Raw genomic sequence first — 11684 nt, forward strand, 5'->3', positions numbered from 1 at the left:
AAAGAATCATGCAAGAAAACCATCATGGAAGCAATGACCGGATGTGGATTTTTACATACGCTGCTGCCCCTCCGTATAAGAGGCCACATCTGACATTAATGAGGTGCAGGCTTAACAAAGAGGGAGGGCGCCATCTTTTCTCAATTCCGGATCAAGATGTAAACAATATCCCACCCTCTAAATAAACCAGTGAACAGTCCAAAGTCAATGCAACCGCTTCAGGGCTTTGCTTATAGCACTTTCCCCTTAACAAAAAAAAACAACAAAAAAACAAAAAAATGCAGGTTTATGGAGAAAATGTGAGCCGATGCGGAATACTTTACAGCCGAATGACTCTGAGAACAAGATCCCGCTGAGTGGAAAGGTTGATTATTGGCACAAAGTGAGCAGTATGGAAAGACAGAAAGAACATTCCTGAGGTCAATCACTAGACAAGGCAGCATTGCCATTTAGTATGGGGGTTAGAAGACATGATGACACTTTGATGACACTTTGTCAAAAGTTACTGACCTCTAAGAGTTTAACATTAACATCTGTGCTGGCAGTAGTTACAAATGAACAGAGAACACTAAATGCTTTTTATACACTCTCTAGTAGAACCTCTAAAGTGATTGACTTTTCTAGAGAAATGTCGCCTCGTCTCCTGATCCATCTCTCGCAAACAAAAAGCAATATTGAAAAATCTAGGCGCTTTTTCCAGTGTTGTTGAAGATTCTTGAACATTGTAATGTCAAGCCAGGCATCTTCCCCTCCATATGCACTCACAGGTGGCCTCATCCTTACACATCAGTCCCTCTCAGCTGCAGTTAAGGTTAGGGTGATATCTACCCCTTCCAGTTCACAATGGGTCAATAATGATATATTTTCCTCCATATAATGTGTTCCGACACTAAGGGAACATGTTTACAAATACTTATTGGACAGAACTGTGTGTATTCCTGGTTTAATGAACAACAAACCGTCGCAAGTGCTTGTAAATAGTTTAGACTTTTTCACACACACACAAGCCAAATTAAATATAGAACTCTGGGTTGCTGGGAATTTTACTGAGTTTTGACCTCAGAGGCCGTTCTAGTTGTAATCAGACACAAAACTAAAAGAAATATGAATACAAAGGGAGAGCACCCTGTCACATCTTTGAAGTATGTGTGTCAGTTCTGATTAGCGCATGTGTTGGGATCAATGGATGCGAAATTCACAATGTTCTGCTGAGACTGTTCTGTTCATTCTGCTGTGATGTGACTCTCATGTTTTCTTGTTTTTCGTTAAAGGTCAGCTGACTGTTTGAGAATTAAATTTCAATGATGTGTGAGTTCCCAGAACTGGTCAGGTGTTTCCTAGCCAAATTAACCAGACAAACTTCCCATTAGTTTCATTTTCAAGCATCCACCATCCTGAGGAAAGTGAATAACGACTGGACAGTGTAAAATGCGATTAAGTGACCTTATGGTTAAGTCAATGCTGTGGTGCTTGAGTTGTTGATTCTGCAATGAAGATGCCGGCGTGCGGTGTACATATAGCAAGACATTTGCTGTGGTCATGCAGCACAATTTTGCATCACGCCCAAAAAAGTCTGTGGCCTCGCTAGTGATCAAATCCTGTATGCAGCATTGTCAAATGTGCAGCACTGTAAAACGGGAGCACTATTTTCCTACATTTTTTTTTTTTCTTTCCAGTCACTGAATTGAAATATGCAGAAAGCGTGACGGGGGTTGTTAGTTCAGGATAATTCAAAGAGTGGGAGGACAGTAAAAGCAGCATCCTAACAGAGGAGGCTCTAATTGTAGCCCCTCTCCACACCAACCAGACTACAATACCGAAGGAAGCAAGACAACAGAGTCTGGTGGAGATAAACCCAATTGAGTTCTTGTAATCACCAATGATAAGAAGAGATTAGGATGGAAATTACAAGCTTGGGGACAGACACCATCAGATAAAGACATTCCTCTGCAGATCATCATAAAATGTCAGATTAAAGCAGCTTTTCATTTCACTTTTGGGGATAAAAAGATTTGATTTTTTAGATCAAAATTGTGGAGATTCAGGTGTTTTTCCAACACTCTATCCCCTGATTCAATTGTTGCATGGTGACTGACATGCAACATAAGTGTAATGTGGCCCCATTCTGTGGGTCGCAGGGTATTTTCTTGCCATTACACACCACCACTCACCCCCTACACAGACAGTCGCCTCAGGTATTTCTGTTCACCCCCAGCTCTTTCCAGCTTTTATTATGTCTATGCACCTAAGGAGAAATGACTGGAACCTGAAAGGAGAAACTACTTCTCTCAGACTTCTGCTTCAAATATGCCATTCTGTCCAACGAGCAGAAAGGTGAGACTCGGGGAAATATAACCTTTTGGCCTGAAGTCACAAACTGCTTCATTTGTCCTTCAGTGAGATTAGTGTTCATTTCTGAGGAGAGCTGGGGAGAAGGGTGCGGAGATCACGAGGGAAGGCCAAAGGCTCTGCAGAGCAGCCAATAAGGCTTAGTCATCAAAGGAAATAAAAAAAATTCCTTGCTTTTAGGAAAAGCTGTGCAATTCAATCAACTTGAAGGAATATGCAAATAAAAATGCAGAATTGAGAACATCTTTACAAAGCAAAAACAGTGGTAGAACAGTTTAAAAGAATGTTTAGATGTCCCCCTACTTCCATCAAGAAACCCATGTATTTCTAAAGATTAAAGTGTTGTGTTCATAAAAATATCTATTATAGCCGTTTCCTTTCTGACGCTCTGCCTGAGCATTCCCACGAGAGAGAAAGTTTCCCATGGCCCCTTCAGCCATATTCAGCAGCCTAATACCCTCTGAATTTGACACATTTCCAACACGCAGGGACAGGTGTCTTCAAAAGCTGGCAAAGCCCCACAGATCAGGGCACTCCCGCCCGTCTTCTGCGGGCTCCACACGCAGAAAAAAAACAGGAAAATTACATGGTTTTACAAAACCAAGGAAGCCAAAACACACATACACACACACACACACAGTGAGTAGCAGCAGTATTGAAATCCTGAATAATTACATGCCTGAATTGCATCTTTGAGCAGAAATGTTACATAAATACAGTGAAAACCATCCAAGCCGTAAGGCTGCAAACTGGACTGAGGATCAGAACCAAAATGACTTTATCAAAATCCAAAACACCAAGAATTAAAGACAAGTGAGGGTGAAACTGAGACAAACCACAGAATGTTTTCCACCATATTTTAACTTCATGAAATACATTCTTGTGGATCTGATACTGAACATCAATCAGATATGAAGGCTTCCACTGGATGATAAGGTAAAATATGTTTGTGTCTCACTTGTCAACATTGAAATAGGTAGCACATAACTGGCATTAAGTTCTCACAGTTCCTGAACCATAATGAACATGATTTTCTTTTTCTTTTACATTTTGTTACATGTTTTATTGGGGATTTTAGAACAATACTGAAAGTTATACTGTACTGTTCTACTGTATAAGCTAGCTCAACAAGATTGGTTGGAGGGTATCTGAGATCAGCAATTTTTCAGCGTGTCTAATCTGTTCACAAATTCACAATTGGATTTTGCTCTGCACTTTAACTAGGCCAGACTAATACATAAACATGTTTGGGACGGTCAAACTCTGCCCCTTCCTCAAGCCTTGTGCTCCCTCTAACATGTTTTCTTCCAGGACTGCTCTGCATTTTACGTCTATCCATCTCCTCATGAACTCTGACCAGCATTTCTGGGATTGCTGATGTAAAAAACATGCCATGTTTCATAGTGTGAAAGGTGTGTTCAGGGATGTGTGTATTTTTAGTTCTCTACCTCACAGAAAGTTTAGAATGGAGACTACAAAGGACACTTTGGATTCATCTGACTGGAGCACCTTTCACCTTTTTGCAGAGTCTTCCTCACGGCCGAAGCAAACTGCTGATTGGTCTTTTAGCCACTCTTCAACAAATGCCCGACTGATGGAGGTGCGTTACTAATTGTTTTCCAATCGACAGACTCTCCCATCTGACCCGTACGTTGCCTTCAAAGTTACCATGGGCATCTGGGCTGCTTGACTGATGAATGCTCTCCTGGTCCTGCTCATCAGTTTAGGTGGACACCCATCATCTTGCTGTATTTGAAGCAGTCCCAACACACCATGTGCTCCAAGAGAAACTCAATGATTGAGAAATTGCTTTATAGCATAATTTTGCTTTAAACGTTGTTAGAATTTTAACAGAGTACATCTTAGTTTGTGACTGTAACGCAGTGAAAGGGTTAAAATTGCTTAAATTATTTTTTTTGCACGGAACTGCGCTTTGAGCTTGATTTCTGAGCTTGATCGCTTGGACGGCAGCCATTGTGTAGCAGTCTCGCTTCTGATAATTGCTTTAAATACAGATTAGTGCAACGACCAGAGCTACTGGCACAGTAAGCTCATTATTTAATGCTGACTAGGGAACTAAGAAAGTGTTACAAATTTACAAGATTCCCCTTACCTCATAAGAAAAGAGCTAGACATCTCACATGCATTCTTGTTCTCTGCAGTCACTCTGAGAACATTTGAGCACCCTAAAAGGCTGTTTGTCCATTTAAAACGATCAATAAAACAGGAGAAACAATCATGCCTAAACTATGGCATTCTGTTAGACGTTTTGCACGCCTGTGGGTAATCAGGTCAGGTGTCTAATCATGTGTGACACAGACAGCAGAGGAGAGCTAGCAAGCCGAGCGCAAGACTGAGGCGCAGCTTTCATTGTGGGACAAATATGACATTTTTGACAACTGCTAACAGGCATGAAATATGAGCATACACTCATCATTTGCCTAAACGCAGTCTGATCTCCTCATTACTCCGGGGAAGCGTATCAGATCAGAAGGCAGCGCAGATCACACACTTTCAGTGAGCCTTTGTGCACCGAGATGATGTGAAACTTTCACCCTTTCTTCACTTTTAGCAGAGGCGACTCTTAATGAGACATGGAGCATGCTGGGAGCTTGATAGAACTGATCCAATCTAATGGCGCTTTGGTGCAGGACCCCATGAATAAGTCCTGGATTTGGACATTTATTGCAACACCCTGAGGTTTGGGATTAAACAGTTGAAACAAATCGGACTTCTCGTGTCAAATAAAGTCAACTTCTTTAAACTATGCTATATTTAACATCACCTCCAAGACCTTGTTTAAGATCCCAGGCAGCAATTTTATGTTTCAGAACAAGATGAGTTGACTGTAATTTACTTATAAATCTGATCCCAGCGGCTTTTTTGGCAGCCCTGACTTTTTCTAGGAACAAACCCAACACCTATATTTGATCTTCTGCTGATCCAATCCCGGCTTGACCAGAGATTTCGTAGCAAAGTGCTACACACACTCAGTAACAGGTATAACAGAAAAGAAATGCCCACAGAATGATAATGCCACTACCATAGACAGTTGTTGTTGAAATGCATGGCTACAGAATATATTGAAAATCAAACATCACCACAATGTCGCTGTGCCCAATTTTAATACAACAAAAAGCAGTTTGGAAAGCAGTAAACATATTAGCTAATTATCTAGTGCCATGCTTCATGCTAGTTTTATATTTTCATAGGGAACTTTATTCCCAAGTGATTTAGAAATTTCCCTGCAAAAATAGCAGCTGTAGCCTGATTCCGGTTTTTCAACAAAACCATGTTGCCATGATAGAAATGCTTCCTTCTTTCCACAATGTCAGCCATCCGTGGTTAATGTTTCAATTTAACCCAAAGCAGAAAGACGTCATAGTTGTGTGTTACCTTATTTTATCAATAAAACCTTCAGAAACACAGCAGGATATCACATTTTTCTCATATCATGCAGCCGCACTGTGATGTGACGTATGGCTGCATGATCAAGTACCGTACTAAAAGCCTGACAATAATCACTGTCCTCTAAAGTTATCTGAATAAGGAAACTAATTTCACAGTGATAATCTGCTTCAAGGTAACCAGTTTGAATGGAGTTTTCATCTGTTCCAAGAGTCAGCAACCATTTTTGCCCTCACTCATGTCAAATGACATTAGAGCCACAAGACCCTCTCACTCCACCCAAGAAAGACAGTTTATGAATTTCTATGAAAGCCTATAAAAGCAGTGAACAAAAGAACATGCCATAGTACAATGGACGGTTTCATATTTATGGAAAATAAAGAAAAACAGCTGAAGTTTGCATCACATTGATAAATGAAAAGCAATAAAGAAAAAATGATTTGATGCTGCTGAAGTACTGGTCTGTTGTGGAAATACCAACCATGCACTGCAAGAAAACATATAAAACCTGCTAAAACTGTCTGTTTCATTATTTTTATGTTTGGAAAGCATTGTTGTTTTTCACCATTTTGCAACAGCTATTAAGAATCCCTTAATAAAGAGGACCAGAAGAGACACTAAGAGGCAGGTTGTGGATCCCTGCTCTATTCAGTTAAATGTTCTACATTTGCTCACTTCCACTTCTTCAATTTCCAATTGCCGCCCTGTGCCACATCTGTCCCTTTGCAAGAGCCCATTCTCGATTTCCCCTCTGCAACACGATGATGGGCTTTGAAACCGTACACAGCAGATACCTCCCCCCTCCCCTCCAATGCCCTTCCTGATCGTGTCCTCCTCACTTACAGATAAGCAGAGTTCAGAGTTTGAAGGAAGCCGTGGAAACCGATAAAAGTGGGACGATGAACTGCACGGTTCTGACATCTTTCTAGACGAGATGCATTTTAGAGGTATTACAGTGCAATGATTGGTATTGGAAAGTTCAAGTGAACGACATAAGATGTATCATGTTGCAGTCAGGTGGGTGACAGACTATGTCCTCTGCACCAGCAGTGCAGTATTCCTGTAAACCCTCTGCCTTTATTTGCTGACATCTATGCAACATAAACACACAAAAGTTTCTCAACAAACTATAACCTGTGTAGTTTTATTCTGAAGGAAAACGTCTGCAGCCTTTCTGAGACGTACATAGTCGTTTGCTCGTTTCTTGCAGCAGACTGCTCTCTCGTCGCTTTGCAATATTGTTCTGACATTTCACCCACTACCGCGACTTCAGCTCTGATGATCTCAAAAAACAAAAGTCGCACGATGCATGTTACTGCGTTCATAATCATCTGCTGAAACAAACTACGCGTTGCATTTCAGCTTTGATTACCTGTTCTCTCCTTTTGCATTTGAGGGTGGAGGCTGCAGGATTGTTTGGTTGTCCTCCATGTCCACCACACATTTTGTATTCAGCTCAATCTCTGCAGAAAGAGAAAAGTTTTTTGTTGTTTTTGTGGAAAAAATTTAGGGAGAATGTGGGGGTGTGAAAAGTCAGGGAATCTGATCTACTTTCGCTGTGTTGAAAGTACACTGGGGCATGACTTCAGGGTTATAACTCAAGAGAATGGTGAGGAAAGCAAAAGTTTAAGATCAAGCGAGAACGAGAGAGGAGTTTGCGGGCGGAAATCGTCGTTTTGAACACTTACCCCTGCGGTTCATGGGCCGAACTCTCACAGCAACTTTTACCTTTGTATCCGACATTTTCGTCCACTTTTCTTTTTTACTCCCACCCTGTCTGGTCTGCCTGTGCGCCGAGCTATAAATGTATAGTCTGTAAATCCCCCGACAAGCAGCCTCGGATTTCTGCCAGACTAAAACCGTTTTCAGCAGACGCTGTTCATCAAAAAAGCCCCCAAGGAGTCCAGATTTTTAGGAAAATAGATCCGGACAAGTTCATTTTTTCTTCCTTTAAATCCATCCGGGTTCTCTTCTTGTGCGGATCGAGCCCTCTGCTCCGGCCCCAGACAGCATCCCTAACACCGCCATCTTCCACCGGGAGCTCGACTGCTCTCCTCTGGCAGGGCTGGAGAGGCTGTGCCAAAGGAGGGGAAAGGATTTACGCACCGCGCCGCTCCTCAACAGGGAGGAGAAAAGCAACGGCAGAGAAATGGCAAACTGCATAATGACAAGTGATAAACACGGAACAAACATAAGTATAAATTAAGGCATACTTTAAAGACATTAAACCAAAAAAAAAATCTGATAGTATGTTAATAATTTACTTAACCTTGGTCAGATTATTAAGATTATAACTTATCAGATGCGTTTTTTATTTTTTGTTCTTTCCCATGAAATACTCTTTCACTTTTAAAAGTCTGTTGATGCTGTCATTGAGTTTTCTCAGCAAAAAACAAGAAAACAAGGCAAGTAATTATTAGACACTTTAATATAAATAAATAAATAAATAGATTTTGATTGATTGTTTTTTTTTTTCTTCATATCAAGATACTCCATGAAGACACATATGAGGGGGGATGATGGAGCACATAGTGCAATAAAAACAGTCAAATACGTATTTATTCGACTAAAGCTTTTCTCTGTGTTTTTTAAATATATCCGAAAACGTTCATATAATGGAGCACCTTTGATTTGTTCTGAAGAAACAGCGCCTCCTACCGACACAAAAATACAATAGTCGAAGTGAAATATGAAAAAGGGGCAATTCTTTTTACCTTATTTTTGATAGTGATCTTATCAGCATTAAAATAGAAAGAAGAATAGAAAATCAAATCAAATTTGAATTCGGATGTCAGTAAGTTAACTTCTTCACCACAAGAAAGTAAAACCGGCACATTTTTCAGTTATTATGTTTTTATATTTTTACATATTTTTAGTTATTTATGTTAAATAGAAATGCCAAATTCGATAATATTTTTCTTTTTTTTTATTACTCGTTTATTATGAAACTATCAAATTACCAAAACTTACACGGACCTCCCCATTGAACACATAAATATGGGATGACAGTGTGAAGTTGCTACACAATCAGCATCTCAGTTCCATTGCTATAACTTTTAAACATTGTGGGCCAAGTTTGAATGTGAAGTTTTGTTACTTTTGTTCTTCCTGGACTTTTGTTTTGTTTTCTACTTTTGTGTTCTCTGTTATTGATGCTGCTTTACTCATCATGATCACTTATTTTCCTCTGTTTCCGTTTTCACCAGTTTAACACTCAGTAATCACTCAGTAATCAGACTCGGCTGGCTTCACTAGTCGTCCCAGTATTTATTAGTCATTGTTGGATGAACCTGCCTTGAAGATTTTGCTCATTCCACCTGAGCCAACTCAGGGCGGGGGGAGTTTCATCTCTTGTTTTGCCATTAAGTATGAGTAATGTAGCAACAGAAGGACACCAGAAGTTAACGGATAAATGAAGAAACGCATGTAGAAGGCTTGAAGTGGAGGTTCACTTTACAGCAGGAATATGTACTTAAACAAACAGAACTGCTTCTTAGCTGTTCAGAGTAAGGGAAAAATTTGGAAAACAATAAATCACAACGGGCTGCACAGTGGTGCAGTTGGTAGAGCTGTTGCCTTGCAGCAAGAAGGTCCTGGGTTCGATTCCCAGCCGGGGATCTTTCTGCATGGAGTTTGCATGTTCTCCCTGTGCATGCGTGGGTTCTCTCCGGGTTCTCCGGCTTCCTCCCACAGTCCAAAAACATGACTGTCAGGTTAATTAGTCTCTCTAAATTCTCCCTAGGTGTGAGTGTGTGTGTGAATGGTTGTTTGTCCTGTCTGTTTTCTGTGTTGCCCTGCAACAGACTGGCGACCTGTCCAGGGTGAACCCCACCTCTCGCCCAGAACGTTAGCTGGGGATAGACACCAGCAACCCTCCTGACCCCATTAGGGACAAAGGGTGTATAGAAAATGGATGGATGGATAGAATAAATCACAACTTCTTAGTGTATTTTAATTACCCTGCTCATAAGCGTACACCCAGCAGATAATAAGTATCCTTCAAACAGACGAGTTAATCTACAGAAATATTTAAAAGTAGAAAGCATGAAAACAACAAAATACTTCAAACGAACTTTTTCTGTTTCTCCATTACCCCATCTTGGTTTCTTATTATGTAATGACCATGTTGCATCAAGCACCGGGTTTACTAGAATAAATCTTCACCGTATGGTCACCGCCGTCCACTGTGATTATCGTGTTGTTCAGTATTACCAACCCAGCAGGTCGAATGAGATGGACCCCGACAAGAGGAGTCAGGACTGGATGGTTCTGAAGGTTTCCTAGACTACAAATCAACCCCTGATCACAGTCAGACACAACCACATCTCCATCACTGCTGAAAGCCACATCCGATATGTTTAACCTAAAGGACGATTGGAGGATCAGGCTGAAGTTGTCCATCTGGTAAAGAAGGTGGAAGTCTTTCGTAAACACCTTCAAATTTGTGCTGCGGTGCCTTCCTCTTGGATGCTCCAACACTGCTGTGTTTCCGTTTTTTTGGCAATGAGCCACTGCTTTGGGACAACAAAGGTTGGCCAGGACTTTTTGACTCTCCAGGATAATGCCACAACTAAAGTTCACTTTAATTCTGAGCAGATTTCCAGCCTGGAGGTCAGAAACCAGGATGTGCCCACAACAGTCTGTGTCTACGCCCCATGGAAGTTGGAAGCAATCTTTGACCGTCACTACATGTATCCCCCTGGATGTGAAAACCTTCACAGATTTATCTCCTGCATCTGTCACTATGACATAACCAGTAGGACTCACTGCCACATCCACTGGGTAACAGATGTCCCCATTGCCTGTTCCTTTTTCTCCAAAACTGTGCAGCTTCTTCCCTTGTTGGTTAAACACCACTACTCTCTTCTCTCCATCATGCACCACAACTACTCCCCCCACAGAGCCCAAAACGGCGATTCCAGTGGGGTTGATGAGAGTCCCCCAACCCCCAAACGCAGCAAGGAGATGCAGAGCTGTTTCCGAGATAAATCCTCCTTCGGACCTGTGAGGGGGATAGGAGGACGAGGATTTCTGGGACAAGAGGAGCTCCTGCAGGTCACTCAGAACCTGGCAATAGGAGGTGCTGTCAACACTGCACAGCTGTCGACAGAACGGGCACTCCAGCTTCCTCAGGAGAGGGTGGGACAAAGCTGTGATGCATTCCAGACAGAGTACATGACCACAGGAAAGGTTCTGTGGTCTGCGCTCCCTCTGTTGCGAGTCAAACATCTCAAAGCAGACTTTACACTCCAGTAAGTTGAGCTGGATTTCCCTCAGGGTTGCCTCTGGACTAAGGCAGCAACGATGTGGGAGATCAGGAGTCTGGTCCATGATGACTGAAATTCACTGATGTCCTGGTAGCCTCTGCTGAGGTAGTTCATCTAACTGGTGCAGATGGAATAAGGTTTACGAAACAAAGCTGAAAATCTGGGAATTTCTGGCGACACGATGAAGAAAGACGGAGAGAACAAAATGGACTGGAGAAGCTCTGTGTTTACATGTCCTCTGCTTGGAGGCCTCAGTCACCACGTGATGTTTTAAATCTAGCTGAGGCTCTCTGGCGCCCTCTTTTGGAAATAACAGCTCATGAGATGAATTTTGTACATTTATTACTGCTATTTGCAATTAGCATTTGCACAAGTTTGTTGCTGAACACTACTGAGCAAAAAGCATAATGAATCTGAGAAGGTTAAGGGAACAGAGTGGAAACAGGAAATCCATTCCATTAGAGGTTCGATTTAAAGTAGTTTGGCACTGGCAAGTTTAATAACATAACAGACATGTGGAAAATACACCGTGTTCCAAATTATTATGCAAATTGGATTTAAGCGTCATAAAGATTACATATTTTGTTATGCTATTAAATTTATAGATGGTATTATGTGTCAGGGCTCTTTGAATCACTATAATTAATTTCAGAGACATGG

General features: G+C 41.4%; 2 protein-coding genes across 5 annotated transcripts in view; both read right to left on the bottom strand.

Annotated features, from left to right (window-relative positions):
- The window catches only part of kif13a (kinesin family member 13A), a 47649-nt gene extending 39830 nt beyond the window's left edge, over positions 1-7819 (bottom strand). For all 4 annotated transcript variants that reach the window (XM_044117644.1, XM_044117643.1, XM_044117645.1 and 1 more), the window contains exons 1-2: positions 7446-7819; positions 7130-7220 (exon numbers count right to left, since the gene is read on the bottom strand). In XM_044117644.1, the coding sequence (XP_043973579.1) occupies positions 7130-7220; positions 7446-7500 (146 nt within the window). In that variant the 5' untranslated portion in view covers positions 7501-7819. The remainder of the gene's footprint in view (positions 1-7129; positions 7221-7445) is intronic.
- A 462-nt stretch (positions 7820-8281) lies between these two features.
- Positions 8282-11255, bottom strand: LOC122831458 (E3 ubiquitin-protein ligase NHLRC1-like). The gene has a single exon (XM_044117648.1). It carries the CDS (start codon positions 11086-11088, stop codon positions 9889-9891), a length of 1200 nt encoding a protein of 399 aa, XP_043973583.1. The 5' UTR covers positions 11089-11255; the 3' UTR covers positions 8282-9888.
- Between the last annotated feature and the right edge of the window lie 429 nt (positions 11256-11684).

This window comes from Gambusia affinis, linkage group LG05 (genome assembly GCF_019740435.1).
Source record: "Gambusia affinis linkage group LG05, SWU_Gaff_1.0, whole genome shotgun sequence".
NCBI lineage: Eukaryota > Metazoa > Chordata > Actinopteri > Cyprinodontiformes > Poeciliidae > Gambusia > Gambusia affinis.

Excerpts from the sequence above, each read along its gene's own strand:
- LOC122831458 (XM_044117648.1), bottom strand. The coding sequence starts at position 11,088 with ATGGACCAGACTCCTGATCTCCCACATCGTTGCTGCCTTAGTCCAGAG.